We start from the raw sequence: 23626 nt of genomic DNA, 5'->3' as shown, positions 1-23626 counted from the left end.
TATCTATCGAGCAATTTTGTCATATTTATTGTTTTAATCATATGTTTATATTTTCCAAAAATGGCCTCTGCATAGGATGTATATGGTTTGTTGTTTGGATCTATAGTCTCTGTCATAAAGGAACAAAAATGGTGGTACTCATCTTGTCTTTGTGGTGGAATTACTCGTGCTGTTAAAGGATCATTTTTTTGTGACATGTGTGAGCTTAAATGTGTTGATGTTATACCCAGGTTTGCACAAAGAGTTGATTCTATTCGTTTTTTTTTTAATTCCAATGATTTTTCAAAATCAAGTAATTCCTTATTTTGTTCACTTACATACTTTTTAGATAAATGTTAATTAAGCCATAAAAATGATCTTTATATATTTCTTTTGTGTTATTATTATACAGTTACCGAATTAAGGTGATTATTTCTTATGCAAATGGTAGCAATGTGTTTCTGCTTCATGATAGTGAGATTACTCAAATAATTAAGAAAACATGCTCTGCTTTGCTAAACGAGAATCCCCATTTGAAACAGGTTCATTTATGTTTCTTATGGTTTTTTCCTGATTTTTTAATTTTTTTACGTAGGCTGATATTGATTTTAGAATATCTTTTCTCATTAGACTCACTATAATTCCATTCCTTCTTATGATTTGTTTCATTTCTTATTTAATTTTCTTGAATTTAGACTAATACTGAACGTAAAATTCCTCCCGAGTTGGGTAACTATTTGATTCAAAGGAAAATGGTTTTCATGATTGATCCTCGACCTCTGGGTATCAGTATAACACAAGTGTGTATATAGTTCATCGGATTTGTGATGATATGTCATTGGTTAATCTTTTTGAAGCTGCTGCTTCCATGCATGATAAAAGGGTGATCGATGTAATATTTTTCGAATCTAAATCTTTTTATTATATATGCTTTAGTTATGTTACTATTTTTATTTATATTTAATTTGGTTAAATATTTGGTTTATTTTAAAATTTTAAAATTTTTAAATGTGTCCATTTTCAGAAAGATTTGATTCAGAGTAAGTTCCCTGATAGTATTACTAAAAATGAAAAAGCTGAGAGCTCATCCTCACGTTTGCTGACAATGAATGATTTTTAAGAATTATATCAAGTGGTGGATACCAAAGTATGATACGTTTAAATTATTGATTCCTTTTAGAAGTTAATTTTTTTATTACTTTCATCTTCTAATTAGTAATTATAAGTTTTAAAATTTTTTATTTTATGGTTGTAGAAATATTTCATGGATATTGGCTGTCTATCAGAAGCAACTGTTAACATGGAAAAAAAGGTGTCTTAATTGTAATTTTTTTCTTACGATGTACAACTATTTTCCATAATTTTATTTTAAGAATTGGGATTGGATTTTAGAAAATAATTACTATTAGTTTAACTTTATTATATATTTGTACTTATTAGTATTTGATATTTATTTTTGTATAGATGGATTATTCTTTGTTGGATGAGGAAGTAGATTGTGTTAGTAGCATGACTTTACTATATTTGTCTTCTTATGGTGTAGCTAAACATGAACTTCAAAACGCATTTAAAATATGCATGCAGCATCAATCTGATTCGACCTCAATGCGTTAAAATGGAAATATGTTTTCAGTTGTATTTTGTTCTTTTTGAATTTTGTCTTAATTTTGTGAATTTAGAATAAAATTCTCCAAGAATGAATTAATATGTATTTTCATTATCTCTCATGTAGTCGAGACTATTATACTTATATTAAGATGTTGGTGAATTTTGTATGAAATATTTTGTTTTGATTAGTATGTATTTTAGTTGATTATATTTTAAATGAATTATTATATAAATATATTTAGAAATTGATTGTGTTAATGTCAAAATTTTAAACTAAATTGTTGAATGTGTTTAAAATTTTAATGTTATTATCTCTGTAATTTAAATATTTTTATTACACTAAGTTAAATGTTTTTATATGTTTTATATACATAACCATTTAGAGTTATACATATATAATTAAATTTAATAAAAAAAAATTATATTTAAGATCGTACGAATGCTTATTGCAAAATTGAATTTTAAAAGTAAACAGTGTCAAAAATAGTCAGAGACGGAGCCTGATATATCACAAAGAAGATAATGGTCGTTTCCAATCATCAAAATTTTTTTTTAATAAATTATACATAAATTTTAGTTTAGTTTAGTTTTTTTTATTTTATTTTTTATTAACTATAAATTTTTTTTATCCCTCCTTTAAAGTTAGTCTAATTTCGCTCCTAAAAATAGTATTGTTACATACCAATTTTTCAAGGAATAACAAAATTTTGTATTAGTATGGATGCATTTATCCTTATAATCTCATGCATCTCAGAGTATTGGCACATGAGCCATATGGAATAGGTGATCCAAGCTTTTTGTGAAGTGATGGATATTCTTAGGAAAGTCTTTGTGGTGTTCATATACAACAAAGAAAGCAAAGTGTCTTTTTCATACACTTTTCTCATACTCATGCACGATTCATGAAAGTATAAATCTATTATTGAATTAATCTCAAGATTATTCACCCACATAAATAATATTATTATATTTTTTATTTTTAAATTTACTAATACATTTACAAAGAATAAAAGAATATCTAATAACCATTTAATATATTTTTTCATTCATTTGAAAAAATAATTAAAGTATATAAATTTTAAGTCCGTTGAATTTAAAAAACTTAAAATATGATGATGATCAAATATTATTAATTAAAAAAATTATTAATTTAATTTTTGTTTCTAATTATTTATTTAATGTGCAAAATTTTGTTTGTTGGACCAAAGTCACATAAGCCTAAATTGATGTATGATTTAATTTGCTTTGTGGCAAATTAGATCATTCAAGTTGTTGAGGTCTGAATGGAAGAAAAGTCCAAACTTCAAGCCCATTTTGATAAAACAAAATGATAAAGAAAGTGGCTCAAAAATGTCATACGTTGATCACAAAATAAAGTTAAAGGGGTCTAATTTTGTTGACGTATGGTTCGGTTACCCATTTACTTTGGTAGATTCCAAATTTTAATTAAATTGAATGCATGTATTGGTTAATGAATTAAAATTTTAATTAAAATAAAACTCATGCATTGATAACTAAAAGAGTGAATTAAATTTGATTTAACAAGCATTGAATGCTCCACACGTTATTCTATTCCTTGTGGAATATGAGTGAAATTTCAATTCATTTAATTGTACTTTGAAAGCTTCTTTCTTTCTTCTCTCTCTTCTCTTTTTTTGTTTCGGTCATGTCAACAGGAAAGAAGAAGATAGAAGTTATCAGAGAAAAGCAGTGAAGCTATGAAGAAGCAAAAGGTTAGGATGATGGCCTTTGCAAAAGGAAGATCTAAAACATGGCATGGCTAAAATTTTTACCTTTGAAGGAAAGATTTCAAGCAAAAGTTTTAAGATCTTCATGCCAAGAATAGAAGCAATTGGCCTCGGTCAGATAAGAAGATCTCAGTGGTAAAGCTCATTTCCATTTTTGTTCATCCAAGACAGGAGGTAGCTTCTGGAGCTACGTGGAGGAAGAAGCAAATATGGAAAGGAAGGAGCTGTCAAGGATCAAGGATTCATCAAATATCAGAATTCATTCTTGGGGCCAAAGTCCAAATGAAAGGCTCAGATTGATGATGTTTGATGAGAAGGGATAAGAGAGAGGTACATGCATGTTGATTTGCTTTCAGTTTTCCCTCTCTTTCTTCTCTGTCCGAACCGGCTTTGTGTTGGAGAAGAAGATGGTGGCTTGGTTGAACCGGTTTCAACCTTGGAAGCTTCCCCTTCTATAATAAGGGTGAACGGCCAAGGCTTGAGACAAGGAGAGAAAGAACAAAGTTCTCATAGCTACCCTAAGCTAACAGAAGTTGTTCTCCTTCAATGTGTTACATTTTGTTTTCTTTTCTTTAGTTTTGTCTGTCTGAGTCTCATGGTGAAAAAGACAAACAGAGTGAGGTTTGTAAGAAAAAGCCAGTGAGAGGAAAAAGGTAGAGAGTACAAAATTAAAGAAAAAGCCATAGATGTCTAAGAGTTCTTTTGTACATATGTGTTGTATTTCATGATTCTGTGGAGATCCCCTTACAAGTTGGGTTAGTACTTTGCGGTTGAAAGGTTGGCAGTTGTCCAAGTCAAGTTCAGTTTTGGGGATAGATTCTGGACTTGTCCCGGATAAGAATGGGTAGTTCCTAGGGAAGAATTGGTGTATGTAATCAATTGATTATAGTGAAATTCTGTCACTGTTGTGATGGAGACTGGATATAGGCTGCATTGCACTTAGCAGTTGAACCAGGATATTTCTGGGTATGATTCTGTCTTCTACTCCATTTCTGTTTCTATTGCGTAGAAGATAAAATTAGAAAATATCTCCTAGCCGGTTACGAGACAAAAAAAATGTCTCTTGACTTATTATGAGACAAAAAGCAGAAATATTTCCTAAAATTATCTTAAAGGGCAGAAAGTAATTTTCAAAAAAAAAAAAGGATTAAGATTTAACCTCTCTCTCTTAGTTACTGATTACCATCAAAGTCTTTATATAAAAAAAAATATGAGAACATACTTAATTATTAAAAAAAATTATTATTGGCTATGATCAACTCGGTATGAGTTATAATAGAGTTAATAAAACTTTTAAAAGGTTCAACTTGCTACATTAGTTATTTTTTATAAACTTAATGACTCATGAGTATAATATATATCTAGTAACTATTGTTGATTATTTTTAACTTATTTTTAGTATATAGTCAAATTTTATAATTTATATTTAACTATTATATTCTAAACGCTTCTAGTACGTTGTAAGCAACTTATAACATTTTTAAATTCTTTAAGATTTTGTTAAAAATACCATGATTATTTATCATTTGATCATCATTATCCAAATTATATTTGACTTTTAAACTTGGCAACCAAGATGTTTTTCGGTTCTTCTAACATGATGGTGATTATGCAAATTGATTTATTGATTATTGCCATGATTTCATAATAACATGTTCTAATTATAATTAAAAAAACAACTATTTTCCAATTTCTTATTTTGCACTAAGCACAATAATCATCTACACAGAATCAATAGAAGGAAGGACATTAAAGCGAGGCACAGGGACACAAATTAAAGGATGAGCTCTTGGAACTGTCATGCCAGGTTTCTCTTCCATACTAACAACCCCATCAACCTTCCATTCAAAACACTGAATCATGGCAGCAAGATTACTAGGCACAATTTGAAGTGCTAGTGAAGCTCCAGGGCACACTCTTCTTCCAGTTCCAAATGGCATTAGTTGAAAATATTGCCCCCTGACATCCAATTGTCTTTCTTCAATGAACCTCTCTGGCCTAAACTCCAGAGGGTTCTCCCAAATCTTAGGGTCCCTACCCATAGACCACAGGTTAATAAACAATAAGGACTTTGATGGAATTTCATAGCCGCAAACATTAGAGATTTCAGTTGATTGCCTCCCTAAAAGTGGTGCCGGAGGATGAAGCCTTAGTGTTTCTTTAACTATGGCTCGCAAGTAAGGAAGGTTTGGAAGATCTGATTCTTCTATTATTCTGTTTCTTCTTGTTACTGAATCAATCTCTTGTCTTGCTTTTTTCATTACATGTGGGTTGTTGATTAACTCAGCAAAAGCCCATTCAATGGTGATAGCTGAGGTGTCTGTTCCTGCCATGAATAAGTCCTGTATACACCACATACATACTATGTATAAATTAAAATTTATGTATAAGATAATTATCTACTTCTATATGAGGTTTTTTATGATAGGAATATATTCTATTTCAATCATGTTAGATCTATATTTTTTTTAGTTATATTAAATATATATTAAAATTAGCTATTAGTATGAAATATATATTAGAATATAAATATATATTAAAAATAAATTAAATGATACATATATTTATAATAATAATAGTTAATTTAATTTTAGTATATAAATAATAATTTTTTTTCTATTTTAACCATTAATAATATATATAAACGATCTTCCTCATTATCTATGTCATTTTCTTTCGGTGAAAATGAAAAACTTTAAGTGGTTTCTTCTTAATACATGATGCAGTTTTTGTTTGTATGTACCGTTTTTGTTTATAGTTTTATAATTAACCATTTATATATTCCCTACCTTTTACATCATATAATGGAGTGGTGCTCTCCTCCATAAATAGTCTGAGTTACGTGACGTAGTTTTTGTTTGAACCATTTTGCGTGTGTGAATAAATTTGTTTTATTAATAATAATAAAAAGACAATTCAATATAGTGGCAATTATTGCGTACTAAATTGCTAGTATCACTTCAAGACAAGAGTTTATCAATCGTTTTGTTTTCAAGGGCCGATTCTAAGAATCGATTTGCTAAAGGTTTTTTCTTTTTGAAAGTAAAGTAGCTTATTAAAATTGATTTCATAAGGATAATTTTTTTTAAAAATTACAACATATATATTTAGTAAATTAAATTAGAAATAATTTTTAATAAACATAAATAACAATAATTATGTTTAATAAAATCATTTTTAGAATTTAAATAAATCTAAATCAATTATATTATGTATACACTAAAATTAGTAATTAAAAATAACTATTAATATAATATATATATTAGAATAAAAAATACACATTAAAAATAAATTAAATAATATATGTATACATTTATACATAAATACATAGTAGTTAATTTTAGTAGCTAATTTTAATATACAAATTAAATAATATTTTTTAATCTAAATAGATACAAATATAAAGTTACAAGTACAAGCACAAACAAGTGTAAATGATCTTTTTAATCAACTAAACACAAAGATGAAGCATTTGTTGTTTTCGAAAGTATTTTTTTTAAAAACTTTTACCAAACTAAATTTAGCTAATTCATTATATATAATTTTTAGTATTTTTTATATTTAGTGATTGAAAAAATATCACGTAAGTATTTTTATGGTCATCATTAATGGTTTAGAATAATCTACAATTATTTTTACAGATTTTAACTACAAAAATGTTATTTGTATTAAATTTTTATGTATGTTTTTCCTTTTTTACTATAAGTTTATAATTAAATATACACTTTTTTATATTAAATATAATTTTTCATTATACTAATTAACTTATTTGTTAAAAATATATTAACATAATCAGGGGTAGAGCTATGTAGTAGGAAAGGAAGATATTAACCTCTCTAATTTTAATTTTTTACATGTAAATTATATGTAAATTTTAATTTAATCCCTCTTAAAATTTAATTTTATTCTTATTTTATTATATAAATATTTTTTATTTTCTCTAATATTTCATCTAATTCCGTCGCTAAACATAATACTTATATTATCTTTTGGTCACCTTAAACTATATACACCACCTCAGTTTTTAGAAAAAAGAAAAGAAATTATATCAAAATGAAACTCTAGATGAAAGCTATATGTAAATGAAAATAATTGTTAATATAAGTCATAATATATAATAAAAAAATATGAGGAGTGTTAGGGGCCAGTAGATTTAGTGAGTTATAGCCATCAATTAGTCATCAATAGTGTATTTAATAGTGTGAAATTTCATCTAATAGTAAAAAATCACTCATTTTTGTTTTGCTGACTAAATATTGGCCAAATTTTAATAAATTTGCTGGCCCCCTAGACTTTCCCAAAAAATATATACTAAAATTAATTACTATATATTTATATATAAATATATATTATTTAACTTATTTTATTATATATTTTATATTTTAATATATATTTATATTAGTGACTTAATTTTAATATTCAGCTAATATAATTGTATATAATAAAATATGCTTACTTACCAATATGAAAGCTTTGATATTTTCTCTGCTCAATTCTATCTCGTCATTCCTCTTATCTTCATATATTTCCAGCAAAATATCAAGCAAGTCCCTCACTCTTCCACCTTCATCACTTTCTCCTTCTTCTTTCCTTGTCTTCCTTGCCAATTCATGCTCCTTTATTACCCTCTCTATCATCGAATCAAACCTATCCAAAATCCCCTTAAGCCTCTTATTCATCCCTTGCAAGTCCCAATTCTTAAACAACCAAATAAAATCCGAAACATTAAACTTTCCAGCAAGCTCAGCAGTGTCTTTCACCATCTTCCTCATAACTTCTGCATCATCACCGTTCCCACCTTCCTCGCAACAAGTCACGCTCATGGTCATTCTCGAAATTACGCTGTTGGTGAGAGACAAAAGCTCGGCACCAACATCCATGGCCTCGCCAGCTTCTCCCTTTTTCTGCAAGACTCTGAGGAATCTCAGAGTCTCCTGCTTTCTCAAAAGGAGAAGCTGGTCGAGTGTTCGTTGACCGAGAAGCTCTGACATGCAGAGCTTCTTCATGAACTTCCAGAAGCTTCCATAAGGCGCAAACAAGAAACCCTTTGAGCCGTAAGACAAGTAATGAACGGCAGAGCTTTTGAAACGATTGATGAAGGTAGTTTCGTGTGTTTTGAGGAACTCTTTCGCGATTTCCGGGGTGGTGACCACCACACAAGGGAGTGAGCCGAGGTAGATTTGCATGATGGATCCATACCGGGATGAGAGGCTGTGGAAGCTTTGGTGTGGTAATGAAGAGATTAAGTGAAGGTGTCCGATGATAGGTAGTGATGCTGGACTTGGTAGTAAGTTTTGGTGACCGTTTTTCTTGCGGTTTCTTGTGAGAATGACTCGAACAATAATGGTGGAGATAAGCCAGATGAGGAAAAGTTGGATGTAACCTTGGAAATCAAAAGCAACGGCCATAGATGAAGCTCTCTTGGAATGGAAGAAAATGTGAGAGCGAGTTTGATATTGTTATGATGATAAGAAAAAAGACATTAGGATTTATAATATTATAAGATAATTATATCATGAAAGTAACTACATGGAAATAGAAACGAAGACTTCACTGTATGCAATAAAATAATCCAATAGAAACAAAGGATACTCTTACTTGGGATATTGTCTATGAGATTTTCTTTTAACGTGTGAAGATAAATGAATGCCCGAGCGAGTGTCTAATAAACGTGATGTGACACAAGACCGAATCTAGTTATATAGTAATTTAAAAAAAAAAGAAAGTGCCAAATTCGTCGGATTTTTTATTTTAATAAATAAAATAAATATGATAATTACTTAAACAAATATTTTAAAAAATATTTACTAAAATATTTTTTTTATCTCGTTCTCACTGTAAACGAGATAAAGTATGTGGACGTGACACGTGTATATTTTGTTTATAGTGTAAATAATATATATGCAAGCCTATCTCGTTTACGGTGTAAAACGAGATAAGGTTGGGAGACGTCTTTAAATAGATGTCATTCACAATCTTTGACTGGGTCCTAGTTTAAACTTTTCAACAACTTTCTTGTCTCTTTTACCTCCTTTCTAACCATATTATCAATAAATACGACGATGACGCACGCAGTTGGTAACAATAGAGACATCAACAGGTTGAACGAGACTTCGCATTATGTCGAGGCAACCGACTTTGAGGTTAATTCTTTTATATTGAATTTTGTACAATCTTATATAGATATATTTTTGTATGTAGCCATGATTAGGATAGTCGTGAAGAACTAAAATATAGTTTGTATTGTTAGGAATAGATAGTTTGTAGAAATTTGAAACTCTATTTAATTGTGGTAGATTATAACTACATAGTTATTAGTTTGGAACCCTATTTTATTTATGGTAAGTTGTTACTACTTATTATAATCTTCTAGTTAAATTTTTTTAGTATCAAATATATTAAAATTAACAGAATAATATTTGTTCCAAGAAACAAGTAATTAAAGATGTAAATATGTTCTTAATAAAAAATATGTTTAACTTAGAAAGAAATATTTATTTAACTTTAATATTTTTTTTAAAAGATCCTGTTACGACAGTTTTAAAAAACTTAAAAACAATGTAAGAATTTAATAAGAAAAATATAGATATCTATTTAAAAGTTTTAAAATATGGAGACTGTTAAATATTAAAGACCCAATGCAAGTTTTAAAAATATTTATTTATAATTCTGAAATTTTTTTTTCAGAGGTCTCGCCTTCTACTGCTCCGGCGAGTGAGTCACACCCTTCCTACACCAGACGCCATCGTCCCGTATCTGGTTGAGGCTGCATTCGGCGACACGGTGCCCCTTAGAAATTTCATGTTTGACAATTCTCGAATTATAGCATTCGTGAAGAGATAGTGTCCGGAGACCCACACGTTTCACCTCCCGTGGGGTGAGGCCACTATCACCCTGCAGGACGTGGCGTACCACCTAGGGCTACGCGCACACAGGGCCCCAGTCGGGGAGTGCTTCCGTGACTTCAGTAGGTGGTACCACATAGAGACGTGGCAGTTGGTGGAGTGGCCGCTGGGTGCTAGGCCTCCAGTGGCTCCACAGCAGGCCGCGCAGAGGAAGGAGTGGTTCACGCTGAAGCTTGTTTGGCTATAGGACCGTGTCCGACAGATGCCCTCTCCAGACGACCCAGAGACCTTTCGACAGTACGCTAGGTGCTATATTATGTTAATGATCGGAGGATATCTGATGATAGACAAGTCGAACAATTTGGTCCACTTGTGTTGGTTCCCACTTCTGGAGGACTTCGGACGGTGCCGGGCATTGTCTTGGTGCTCAGCCGTACTTGCCTGGACGTACCAGTTATTGTGTTCGGCGGTACACCGATGCGTCACGGACATTGCCAGCTACCTCCGCTGTTGATGTTCTGGATCTACTAGAGATTTTTTCAGTAATGTCTAGCAGATAGAGGGATCTACCAGTATCCTATGATTGCGAGGTAGCAAATATTTATTTATGTATTTAGTTATCAATTTGTAATTAACTTCCTACGACCTGTTGCATAACGAACTGCTTTTATTCTTTCGGTTGGTGTCAGGTTGGTTGAATTTCAGTAGTAAAGCAGAGATCAGCATGAGGCCAGGGTCCTGCAATGGCAAGTATTAATCGGCCAGTTACGATTTGATGAGGTTAGTACCATGTTTATGACCACAACATTTTCATTTTAGTCATTTATGTTGCCTTATTTTTGTCGTCCTGACTATTAGCTCTGTTACGGTTTTTTCAGTTTGTATGGAGACCATACGACGACCTTGCTCTGCAGGTTTTGTGCCCTCCTTAGTTCTTCTAGGAGGAGTAGTGGGGGACATAGATATCAGTTGTCCCCCTTGTACGTCGGTCGAGTGTACAGAACCATCATGATTGACATCTCCAACCTCAGCGGAAAGCTCCATCACTTATTTCGCCATGATTCTCCCATGGATATCAAACATGAGCCACACATGCTCGTCCCCTAGAAGCCGAAATAGTCGAAACCGAAAAACTCCATTACCCATAGGTGCCAGCAACTTATACCCCACCCTTTCTACTTCCTTTGTATTTGTATCATCGAGTTTGCTCAATATCAAACACTTCAACTCTGATAACGTACTTACACGTTGAGTCCGCAATAGTATCGAATTGTCACACTCAAATATCACCCCGTTGTTGCCATTTTTCATACGACAATCTGGATAAAAACACACAACTATGTACATGCTATTACTGGCTATTGTTGCCTTGTTTTTGTGAGAAAAATAAGAGAAAAAAATATATAAAATGTGTGTGGAGAATACCAAGAATTACACATATTTTTTATAGCTGCTAATAATTTGTCCCATTGTATCTCATTTACACGGTAAACGAGATAAAAAAAATTTATTTCGATAAATATTTTTTAAAATATTTATTTCAATAATTATCATATTTATTTTATTTATTAAAATAAAAAATCTCAAATTTGTCTCTAGGATTTACTCCCCGCATAGATTAACCTTTTAAAAAATGTCAATAAATTTTTTTCCAATGACAGATATGGATAAATTACCTTTTAAATTAAGATTTTTTTTATCTTAACTATAATGATTTATCTAGAGATAATGTGCCAATATCGGTCTATCTTCTATTATAAAGAACTTTATTGATGTTTTTTTTAAGAATTAATCTATCTAAAGCAAAATTTTTTAGAGATTTATTCATTATTTTACTCTTAAAAAACGGCTAAAGTAGGCAACCCTTATAGTGAAAAAAAATAAAGAGTTTAATTATTGTCAGATTGAATTAATTACTAATTTAGTACCCGAAAGATTCAACTGCTGATATAAAAGTCCCTAAAAGATGTTATCGACAAAACAGTTCCTTAATGATTGAAAATAGAACAAAAATAACTAATGAATATTATATTTTTTTCCAGTGAATTTTCATATTAAGCAAATGACTTATCCATTTAATTCAAATTTTTGTGGTAATATTTGAATAAATATTTAGAAGGTATACAAAAAAAATTTGAAACAACATTTGATCTCTAGATTTTTTCTATTTTTCAAAAAAAAGTGGTAATTCACACTAAATTTTTTTTAAAAAAAATTCATTTGACATAACATTACCAAATTTTAAGGATAAAAGATCTCATGTTCTAATAATGATTGCAAAGTTTTGAATCAAAATCTTATCTCTAAAAACTATTTTTAGAATATATATTCAATATTTAGTTCTTTTATCTCATTTTTAAATTTTTGAAGAGCTTATTTGTCGTTAATATTTTTTAGAGCTTTTTTGCTTGTAATGTAAACTTTTGAATACCATTTTAGTTGTTTACTCATATTAGTAATAAATACATATTAATATTAAATATTGAGAAATAATTAGTAATGAATATTTAAATAAATATAAAATATAAATATTAGTAATAAATAAAGGATAACAAAGTGCCACGACAGTTTTAAGTCTTATATGATAATATATAAATAGAAAGGAATAATAATACGAGGAGTCCGAGGAAGAATTACAGCTCAAAACAGAAAACAGAAAAGCGCGTAGTGTTCACGCGATAACTAAAATATAGAGTTTTTTAGTTAAAACAGCATATACAACTTATCTCTCATAGCAAGTCTTTAAGGCAACTAAGTCTAAAAAGAGTATATCTATGACAAAGTAAACCAAAATGCAAAAGCGAGCAAAAGATCTTCCGCACCGTCACCATCTCGCAACTCATTGAGGTGGGTGACGACCTGCATCTGTAAAACAACAACATAATATAGTATGAGAATTGGAGGTTCTCAGTATGGTAACAGAGCCCAATAAGTAAGACATAAGGTTCCGGGATGCCAAAGGCAATCCTAGAAGTTCACATCAAACTTAAGATCAAAACTTAAAGCAATGCTAAATTTAAATTCATAATGAAAAACCATAAGGAAAAAGGAGTAATCTAATTTAGGAAATTGCTAACTAAACCAATACCGCTGTCCCACAGCCTTCACTAGCCTAACCTCCACACGACCCTTTCGCCACTGGTGCACGAAATTGTGATCACTACTTTTTACAACTCAAATAATCCCTAGTAATGGCCCCAAAGACTTGGTGCTCAATACCATGGCATAAACACAACTTCGTACAACTAACCAGCAAGTGCACTGGGTCGTCCAAGTAATAAACCTTACGCGAGTAAGGGTCGATCCCACGGAGATTGTTGGTATGAATGGTCACCTTGTAAATCTTAGTCAGGCAGACTCAAATGGGTATGGGTGATATATGAATAAAACATAAATATAAAGATAGAGATACTTATGTATTCCATTGGTGAGAATTTCAGATAAGCGAATGGAGATGCTTTGTCCCTTCCGTCTCTCTACTTTCCTACCGTCTTCATCCAATCCTTCTTACTCCTTTCCATGGCAAGCTTATGCAAGGGTTTCACCGTTGTCAGTGGCTACCTCCCATCCTCTCAGTGGAAATGTTCTACGCACCCTATCACGGCACAGCTATCCAGCTGTCGGTTCTCGATCATGTCGGAATAGAATCCAGTGATTCTTTTGCGTCTGTCACTAACGCCCCACAATCGCGAGTTTGAAGCACGTCACAGTCATTCAATCATTGAATCCTACTCAGAATACCACAGACAAGGTTAGACCTTCTGGATTCTCTTGAATGCCGCCATCAGTTCTAGCCTATACCACGAAGACTCTGATCTCACGGAATGGCTGGCTCGGTTGTCAGGCAATCAACCATGCATCGTGTATCAGGAATCCAAGAGATATTCACCCAATCTAAGGTAGAACGGAGGTGGTTGTCAGTCACACGTTCATAGGTGAGAATGATGATGAGTGTCACGGATCATCACATCCATCAAGTTGAAGAACAAGTGATATCTTGGAACAAGAACAAGCGGAATTGAATAGAAGAACAATAGTGATTGCATTAATACTCGAGGTACAGCAGAGCTCCACACCTTAATCTATGGTGTGTAGAAACTCCACCGTTGAAAATACATAAGAACAAGGTCTAGGCATGGCCGTGAGGCCAGCCTCCCAATGATCTAAGAACTAGACGTCCAAAGATGATCTAGAGATCTAAAGTGATCAAAAGATTAAAAATACAATAGTAAAAGGTCCTATTTATAGGGAACTAGTAGCTTAAGAATTACAAAGATGAGTAAAAGACATAAAAATCCACTTCCGGGCCCACTTGGTGTGTGCTTGGGCTGAGCATTGAAGCATTTTCGTGTAGAGACTTCTCTTGGAGTTAAACGCCAGCTTTTGTGCCAGTTTGGGCGTTTAACTCCCACTTTGGTGCCAGTTCCGGCGTTTAACGCTGGGAATTCTGAAGGTGACTTTGAACGCCGATTTGGGCCATCAAATCTTGGGCAAAGTATGGACTATCATATATTGCTGGAAAGCCCAGGATGTCTACTTTCCAACGCTTTTGAGAGCGCGCCAATTGGGCTTTTGTAGCTCCAGAAAAGCCACTTCGAGTACAGGGAGGTCAGAATCCAACAGCATCTGCAGTCCTTTTCAGTCTCTGAATCAGATTTTTGCTCAGGTCCCTCAATTTCAGCCAGGAAATACCTGAAATCACAGAAAAACACACAAACTCATAGTAAAGTCCAGAAAAGTGAATTTTAACTAAAAACTAATAAAAATATACTAAAAACTAACTAAATCCTACTAGAAACATACTAAAAACAATGCCAAAAAGTGTATAAATTATCCGCTCATCACAACACCAAACTTAAATTGTTGCTTGTCCCCAAGCAACTGAAAATCAAATAAGATAAAAAGAAGAGAATATACTATAGACTCCAAATTATCAATGAAACTTAGCTCCAAATTAGATGAGTGGGACTAGTAGCTTTTTGCCTCCGAACAGTTTTGGCATCTCACTTTATCCTTTGAAATTCAGAATGATTGGCTTCTTTAGGAACTCAGAATCCAGATAGTGTTATTGATTCTCCTAGTTAAGTATGATGATTCTTGAACACAGCTACATATTGAGTCTTGGCCGTGGCCCAAAGCACTTTGTTTTCCAGTATTACCACCGGATACATACATGCCACAGACACATAATTGGGTGAACCTTTTCAGATTATGACTCAGCTTTGCTAGAGTCCCCAATTAGAGGTGTCCAGGGTTCTTAAGCACACTCTTTTTACCTTGGATCACGACTTTAACCGCTCAGTCTCAAGTTTTCACTTGACACCTTCACGCCACAAGCACATGGTTAGGGACAGCTTGGTTTAGCCGCTTAGGCCAGGATGTTATTCCTGTAGGCCCTCCTATCCACTGATGCTCAAAGCCTTGGATCCTTTTTATTACCCTTGCCTTTTGGTTTAAAGGGCTATTGGCTTCTTCTGCTTGCTCTTTCTTTTTTCTCTTTTCTATCTCTCTTTTTTTTCTTTTTTTTTTTCGTTTTTCTCCTTCTCTTTTTTTTTGTATTCACTGCTTTTTCTTGCTTCAAGAATCATTTTTGTGATTTTTCAGATCCTCAGTAACATGTCTCCTTTTCCATCATTCTTTCAAGAGCCAACAACTTTAACATTCATGAACAGCAAATTCAAAAGACATATGCACTGTTTAAGCATACATTCAGAAAACAAAAAGTATTGTCACCACATCAAACTAATTAAGCTAGTTTTAAAGATGAATTCGAAATCCTGTACTTCTTGTTCTTTTGTGATAAAAATAGTTTTCATTTAAGAAAGGTGATGGATTCATAGGACATTCATAACTTTAAGGCATAGACACTAAGACACTAATGATCATAAGACACAAACATAAATAAACATAAGCATTAATTTTCGAAAAACAGGAAAATAAAGAACAAGGAAATTAAAGAACGGGTCCACCTTAGTGATGGTGGCTTGTTCTTCCTCTTGAAGGTCTTATGGAGTGCTTGAGCTCCTCAATGTCTCTTCCTTGCCTTTGTTGCTCCTCTCTCATGATTCTTTGATCTTCTCTAATTTCATGGAGGAGGATGGAATGTTCTTGGTGCTCCACCCTTAGTTGTCCCATGTTGGAACTCAATTCTCCTAGGGAGGTGTTAATTTGCTCCCAATAGTCTTGTGGAGGGAAGTGCATCCCTTGAGGTATCTCAGGGATTTCATGATGAGTGGGATCTCTTGTTTGCTCCATCCTTTTCTTAGTGATGGGCTTGTCCTCATCAATGAGGATGTCTCCTTCTATGTCAACTCCTACTGAATAACAGAGGTGACAAATGAGATGAGGAAAGGCTAACCTTGCCAAGGTAGAGGACTTGTCCGCCACCTTATAGAGTTCTTGGGCTATAACCTCATGAACTTCCACTTCCTCTCCAATCATGATGCTATGGATCATGATGGCCCGGTCTAGAGTAACTTCAGACCGGTTGCTAGTGGGAATGATTGAGCGTTGGATAAACTCCAACCATCCTCTAGCCACGTGCTTGAGATCATGCCTTCTTAATTGAACCGGCTTCCCTCTTGAATCTCTCTTCCATTGGGCACCCTCTTCACAAATGTCTATGAGGACTTGGTCCAACCTTTGATCAAAGTTGACCCTTCTAGTATAAGGATGTTTATCTCCTTGCATCATGGGCAAGTTGAATGCCAACCTTACATTTTCCGGACTAAAATCTAAGTATTTCCCCTGAACCATTGTAAGCCAATTCTTTGGATCCGGGTTCACACTTTGATCATGGTTCTTGGTGATCCATGCATTGGCATAGAACTCTTGAACCATTAAGATTCCGACTTGTTGAATGGGGTTGGTAAGAACTTCCCAACCTCTTCTTCGAATCTCATGTCGGATCTCCGGATATTCACTCTTTTTGAGTTTGAAAGGGACCTTGGGGATCACCTTCTTCAAGGCCACAACTTCATAGAAGTGGTCTTGATGCACCCTTGAGATAAATCTCTCCATCTCCCATGACTCGGAGGTGGAAGCTTTTGCCTTCTCTTTCCTCTTTCTAGAGGTTTCTCCGGCCTTGGATGGCATAAATGGTTATGGAAAAACAAAAAGCAATGCTTTTACCACACCAAACTTAAAAGGTTTGCTCGTCCTCGAGCAAAAGAAGAAAGAAGAGAGTAGAAGAAGAAGAAAATGGAGGAGATGGAGGAGGCTTATGTTTCGGCCAAAGGGGGAAGAAGTAGTGTTTAGGGTGTGTGAAAATGAAGGAGTGAAGATGGGTTTATATAGGGGTGAGGGGAGGGGTAGGGTTCGGCCATTATGGGTGGGTTTGGGAGGGAAAGTGGTTTGAATTTTGAATGGTGAGGTAAGTGGGGTTTTATGAAGGATGGATGTGAGTGGTGAAGAGAAGGATGGGATTTGATAGGTGAAGGGTTTTTGGGGAAGAGGTATTGAGGTGATTGGTGAATGGGTGAATAAGAAAGAGGGTGGTGGGGTTGGTGGGGATCCTGTGGGGTCCACAGATCCTGAGGTGTCAAGGAAAAGTCATCCCTGCACCAAATGGCATGCAAAAATGCGTTTTGAGCCAATTCTGGCATTAAACGCCGGGCTGGTGCCCATTTCTGGCGTTTAACGCCAAGTGCTTGCCCTTTTCTGGCGTTTAACGCCAGTCTGGTGCCCCTTTCTGGCGTTAAACACCCAGAATAGTGCCAGACTGGGCGTTAAACGCCCATCTGCTAGCCTTACTGGTGTTTAAACGCCAGTAGGTTCTTCCTCCAGGGTGTGCTATTTTTCTTCTTGTTTTTCATTTTGTTTTTGCTTTTTCAATTGATTTTGTGACTTCTCATGATCATCAACCTACAGAAAACATAAAATAACAAAGGAAAATAGATAAAATATAACATTGGGTTGCCTCCCAACAAGCGCTTCTTTAATGTCAGTAGCTTGACAGAGGGCTCTCATGGAGCCTCACAGATACTCAGAGCAATATTGGAACCTCCCAACACCAAACTTAGAGTTTGAATGTGGGGGTTCAACACCAAACTTAGAGTTTGGTTGTGGCCTCCAAACACCAAACTTAGAGTTTGACTGTGGGGGCTCTGTTTGACTCTGCTTTGAGAGAAGCTCTTCGTGCTTCCTCTCCATGGTGACAGAGGGATATCCTTGAGCCTTAAACACAAAGGGTTCTTCATTCACTTGAATGATCAATTCACCTCTATCAACATCAATCACAGCCTTAGCTGTGGCTAGGAAGGGTCTGCCAAGGATGATGGATTCATCCATGCACTTCCCAGTTTCTAGGACTATGAAATCAGCAGGGATGTAATGGTCTTCAACCTTTACCAGAACATCCTCTACAAGTCCATAAGCTTGTTTTCTTGAGTTGTCTGCCATCTCTAGTGAGATTCTTGCAACTTGTACCTCAAAGATCCCTAGCTTCTCCATTACAGAGAGAGGCATGAGGTTTACACTTGACCCTAAGTCACACAGAGCCTTCTTGAAGGTCATGGTGCCTATGGTACAATGTATTGAGAATTTCCCAGGATCTTGTCTCTTTTGAGGTAATCTCTGCCTAGACAAGTCATCCAGTTCTTTGGTGAGCAAAGGAGGTTCGTTCTCCCAAGTCTCATTTCCAAATAACTTGTCATTTAGCATCATGATTGCTCCAAGGTATTTAGCAACTTGCTCTTCAGTGACATACTCATCCTCTTCAGAGGAAGAATACTCATCAGAGCTCATGAATGGCAGAAGTAAATCCAATGGAATCTCTATGGTCTCAGTGTGAGCCTCAGATTCCCATGGTTCCTCATTGAGGAACTCAGTGGAGGCCAGTGGACGTCCATTGAGGTCTTCCTCATTGGCGTTCACTGCCTCTTCCTCCTCTCCCCATTCGGCCATGTTGATGGCCTTGCACTCTCCTTTTGGATTTTCTTCTGTATTGCTTGGAAGAGTACTAGGAGGGAGTTCAGTAATTTTCTTGTTCAGCTGTCCCACTTGTGCCTCCAAATTCCTAATGGAGGACCTTGTTTCAGTCATGAAACTTTGAGTGGTTTTGATTAGATCAGAGACCATGGTTGCTAAGTCAGAGTGGCTCTGCTTAGAACTTTCTGTCTGTTGCTGAGAAGATGATGGAAAAGGCTTGCTATTGCTAAACCTGTTTCTTCCACCATTATTGTTGTTGAAACCTTGTTGAGGTCTCTGTTGATCCTTCCATGAGAGATTTGGATGATTTCTCCATGAAGAATTATAGGTGTTTCCATAGGGTTCTCCCATGTAATTCACCTCTTCCATTGAAGGGTTCTCAGGATCATAAGCTTCTTCTTCAGATGAAGCATCCTTAGTACTGCTTGGTACATTTTGCATTCCAGACAGACTTTGAGAGATCAAATTGACTTGTTGGGTCAATATTTTGTTCTGAGCCAATATGGCATTCAGAGTATCAATCTCAAGAACTCCTTTCTTCTGATTTGTCCCATTGTTCACAGGATTCCTTTCAGAAGTGTACATGAATTGGTTATTTGCAACCATTTCAATTAGCTCTTGAGCTTCTGTAGGCGTCTTCTTCAGATGAAGAGATCCTCCAGCAGAGCTATCCAAAGACATCTTGGATAGTTCAGACAGACCATCATAGAAAATACCTATGATGCTCCATTCAGAAAGCATGTTAGAAGGACATTTTCTGATCAATTGTTTGTATCTTTCCCAAGCTTCATAGAGGGATTCTCCATCCTTCTGTCTGAAGGTTTGGACTTCCACTCTAAGCTTACTCAATTTTTGAGGTGGAAAGAACTTTGCCAAGAAGGCATTGACTAGCTTTTCCCAAGAGTTCAGGCTTTCTTTAGGTTGTGAGTCCAACCATGTCCTAGCTCTGTCTCTTACAGCAAAAGGGAATAGCATAAGTCTGTAGATCTCAGGGTCAACCCCATTAGTCTTGACAGTGTCACAGATTTGCAAGAATTCAGCTAAGAACTGATGAGGATCTTCCAATGGAAGTCCATGGAACTTGCAATTCTGTTGCATTAGAGAAACTAATTGAGGCTTAAGCTCAAAGTTGTTTGCTCCAATGGCAGGGATAGAGATGCTTCTCCCATAGAAGTCGGGAGTAGGTGCAGTAAAGTCACCCAGCACCATCCTTGCATTGTTGGCATTGTTGTTGTTTTCGGCTGCCATGGGTTCTTCTTCTTTGAATATTTCTGTTAGGTCCTTTACAGAGAGTTGTGCCTTAGCTTCTCTTAGCTTTCGCTTCAGGGTCCTTTCAAGTTCAGGATCAGCCTCAACAAGAATGCCTTTGTCTTTGCTCCTGCTCATATGAAAGAGAAGAGAACAAGAAAATGTAGAATCCTCTCTGTCACAGTATAGAGATTCCTTGAGGTGTCAGAGGAAAAGAAAAATAGAAGGAAGAGGGAAAAGAATTCGAACTTAGTGAGATAGAGTTCAAATTTTGCATTGAGGAGGAGTGGTACTCCATAAATAGAAGGATGTAAGAAGAGGGGAAGAAATTTTAAAAAGATTTTAAAAACATTTTGAAAAACTTTAATTGATTTTCGAAAACCAAGAGTGGGAAAGAAATCAAGTAATTTTTGAAAAATATTTTGAAATCAGAATTTAAAAAGATATGATTGAAAAACAATTTAAAAAGATTTGATGTTTAAAAAAATTAATGACTTGCCTAACAAGAAAAGATATGATTCAAACATTAAACCTTTCTCAACAGAAAAGGCAACATACTTGAATTGTTCAATCAAATCATTAATTGTTAGCAAGTATCTTTGAAAAAAAAGGAAAGAAATTGATTTTGAAAACATTTGATTGAAAAGATTTGATTTGAAAAAGATTTGATTTTGAAAAACTTTGAAAACTTGAAAAAAAATTTGCATTAAAAACAGAATCTTCCCTCTTGTGCCATCTTGGCGTTAAACGCCCAGAATGGTGCACATTCTGGCGTTTAACGCCCAATGCTCTACCTTTTTGGGCGTTAAACGCCCAACCAGGCACCCTGGCTGGCGTTTAAACGCCAGTCTGTCCTTCTTCACTGGGCGTTTTGAACGCCCAGCTTTTTCTGTGTAATTCCTCTGCTGCATGTTCTGAATCTTCAGTTCCCTGTACTATTGACTTGAAAATAGAACCAAGATCAAATAAACAATGCATGCAAGACACCAAACTTAAAATAAGACACTAGACTCAAACAAGAAACATAAAATATTTTTGGTTTTTTTATGATTTTGTAATTTTTTTGGATTTTTCGAAAATTAAGTGGAAGAAGAAAATAAAGGTATCAAAATTCTTAATGAGAATTCCAGGAATCATGCAATGTTAGTCTAAAGCTTCAGTCTAAAGAAATTAGACATGAATAGCCAAGCTTCAGCAGGACACTGCATTCAAGAGCTAAATTGATGAGAATCAATCAGCTTTGGTGATGATAAGAACATCACCTTGAAACACTAGAATTCGTTCTTAAGAACTCTGAAAAATACCTAATCTAAGCAACAAGATGAACCGTCAGTTGTCCATACTCGAAACAATCTCCGGCAACGGCGCCAAAAACTTGGTATGCGAAATTGTGATCACTACTTTTCACAACTGAAATAATCCCTAGTAATGGCCCCAAAGACTTGGTGCTCAATACCATGGCATAAACACAACTTCGCACAACTAACCAGCAAGTGCACTGGGTCGTCCAAGTAATAAACCTTACGCGAGTAAGGGTCGATCCCACGGAGATTGTTGGTATGAATGGTCACCTTGTAAATCTTAGTCAGGCAGACTCAAATGGGTATGGGTGATATATGAATAAAACATAAAGATAAAGATAGAGATACTTATGTATTCCATTGGTGAGAATTTCAGATAAGCGAATGGAGATGCTTTGTCCCTTCCGTCTCTCTGCTTTCCTACTGTCTTCATCCAATCCTTCTTACTCCTTTCCATGGCAAGCTTATGCAAGGGTTTCACCGTTGTCAGTGGCTACCTCCCATCCTCTCAGTGGAAATGTTCTACGCACCCTGTCACGGCACGGCTATCCAGCTGTCGGTTCTCGATCATGTCGGAATAGAATCCAGTGATTCTTTTGCGTCTATCACTAACGCCCCACAATCGCGAGTTTGAAGCACGTCACAGTCATTCAATCATTGAATCCTACTCAGAATACCACAGACAAGGTTAGACCTTCTGGATTCTCTTGAATGCCGCCATCAGTTCTAGCCTATACCACGAAGACTCTGATCTCACGGAATGGCTGGCTCGGTTGTCAGGCGATCAACCATGCATCGTGTATCAGGAATCCAAGAGATATTCACCCAATCTAAGGTAGAACGGAGGTGGTTGTCAGTCACACGTTCATAGGTGAGAATGATGATGAGTGTCACGGATCATCACATCCATCAAGTTGAAGAACAAGTGATATCTTGGAACAAGAACAAGCGGAATTGAATAGAAGAACAATAGTGATTGCATTAATACTCGAGGTACAGCAGAGCTCCACACCTTAATCTATGGTGTGTAGAAACTCCACCGTTGAAAATACATAAGAACAAGGTCTAGTCATGGCCGTGAGGCCAGCCTCCCAATGATCTAAGAACTAGACGTCCAAAGATGATCTAGAGATCTAAAGTGATCAAAAGATTAAAAATACAATAGTAAAAGGTCCTATTTATAGGGAACTAGTAGCTTAAGAATTACAAAGATGAGTAAAAGACATAAAAATCCACTTCCGGGCCCACTTGGTGTGTGCTTGGGCTGAGCATTGAAGCATTTTCGTGTAGAGACTTCTCTTGGAGTTAAACGCCAGCTTTTGTGCCAGTTTGGGCGTTTAACTCCCACTTTGGTGCCAGTTCCGGCGTTTAACGCTGGGAATTCTGAAGGTGACTTTGAACGCCGATTTGGGCCATCAAATCTTGGGAAAAGTATGAAATATCATATATTGCTGGAAAGCCCAGGATGTCTACTTTCCAACGCCGTTGAGAGCGCACCAATTGGGCTTCTGTAGCTCCAGAAAATCCACTTTGAGTGCAGGGAGGTCAGAATCCAACAGCATCTGCAGTCCTTTTCAGTCTCTGAATCAGATTATTGCTCAGGTCCCTCAATTTCAGCTAGAAAATACCTGAAATCACAGAAAAACACACAAACTCATAGTAAAGTCCAGAAAAGTAAATTTTAACTAAAAACTAATAAAAATATACTAAAAACTAACTAAATCCTACTAGAAACATACTAAAAACAATGCCAAAAAGCGTATAAATTATCCGCTCATCAGCCACCGTCTACCAAACCTCCTTAATCCCAATAGAAAACACAAGTAGTTGCATACAAGTAATACACAAGTAATATCCATATATGGCACGTAAATCAAGAAGCAGTTAAGCATGTTATGCAATTAGGCATAGGATGCAAGTAGAGAAAGCAATAAAATAGATAGAAAATGCATATGATGAATGCCTGTCC

General features: G+C 35.0%; 1 protein-coding gene and 1 non-coding gene across 2 annotated transcripts; one reads left to right on the top strand and one right to left on the bottom strand.

Annotated features, from left to right (window-relative positions):
* Positions 1 to 4939: 4939 nt before the first annotated feature.
* On the bottom strand, positions 4940 to 8888 carry LOC130960958 (cytochrome P450 93A3-like). Its single transcript, XM_057886520.1, has 2 exons — positions 7796 to 8888; positions 4940 to 5677 (listed from the first exon to the last, which is right to left on the bottom strand). The coding sequence occupies exons 1-2, from the start codon at positions 8741 to 8743 to the stop codon at positions 5057 to 5059; spliced, it is 1569 nt and encodes a 522-aa protein (XP_057742503.1). The 5' UTR covers positions 8744 to 8888; the 3' UTR covers positions 4940 to 5056.
* A 10955-nt stretch (positions 8889 to 19843) lies between these two features.
* Positions 19844 to 19951, top strand: LOC130964717 (small nucleolar RNA R71). The gene has a single exon (XR_009080794.1). It is a non-coding gene; the product is annotated as a small nucleolar RNA R71 (small nucleolar RNA).
* The last annotated feature ends 3675 nt before the right edge of the window (positions 19952 to 23626 follow it).

Source organism: Arachis stenosperma, chromosome 2 (assembly GCF_014773155.1).
Source record: "Arachis stenosperma cultivar V10309 chromosome 2, arast.V10309.gnm1.PFL2, whole genome shotgun sequence".
Taxonomy (NCBI): domain Eukaryota; kingdom Viridiplantae; phylum Streptophyta; class Magnoliopsida; order Fabales; family Fabaceae; genus Arachis; species Arachis stenosperma.
Note: the sequence above shows the minus strand (reverse complement) of the source record. Positions and strands in the feature narration are given on the sequence as shown.

Coding starts and splice junctions, on each gene's coding strand:
- LOC130960958 (XM_057886520.1), bottom strand. CDS start 8,743: ATGGCCGTTGCTTTTGATTTCCAAGGTTACATCCAACTTTTCCTCATC. Junction 5,678..7,795: donor ATATCAAAGCTTTCATATTG/GTAAGTAAGCAT, acceptor TGGTGTATACAG/GACTTATTCATGGCAGGAAC.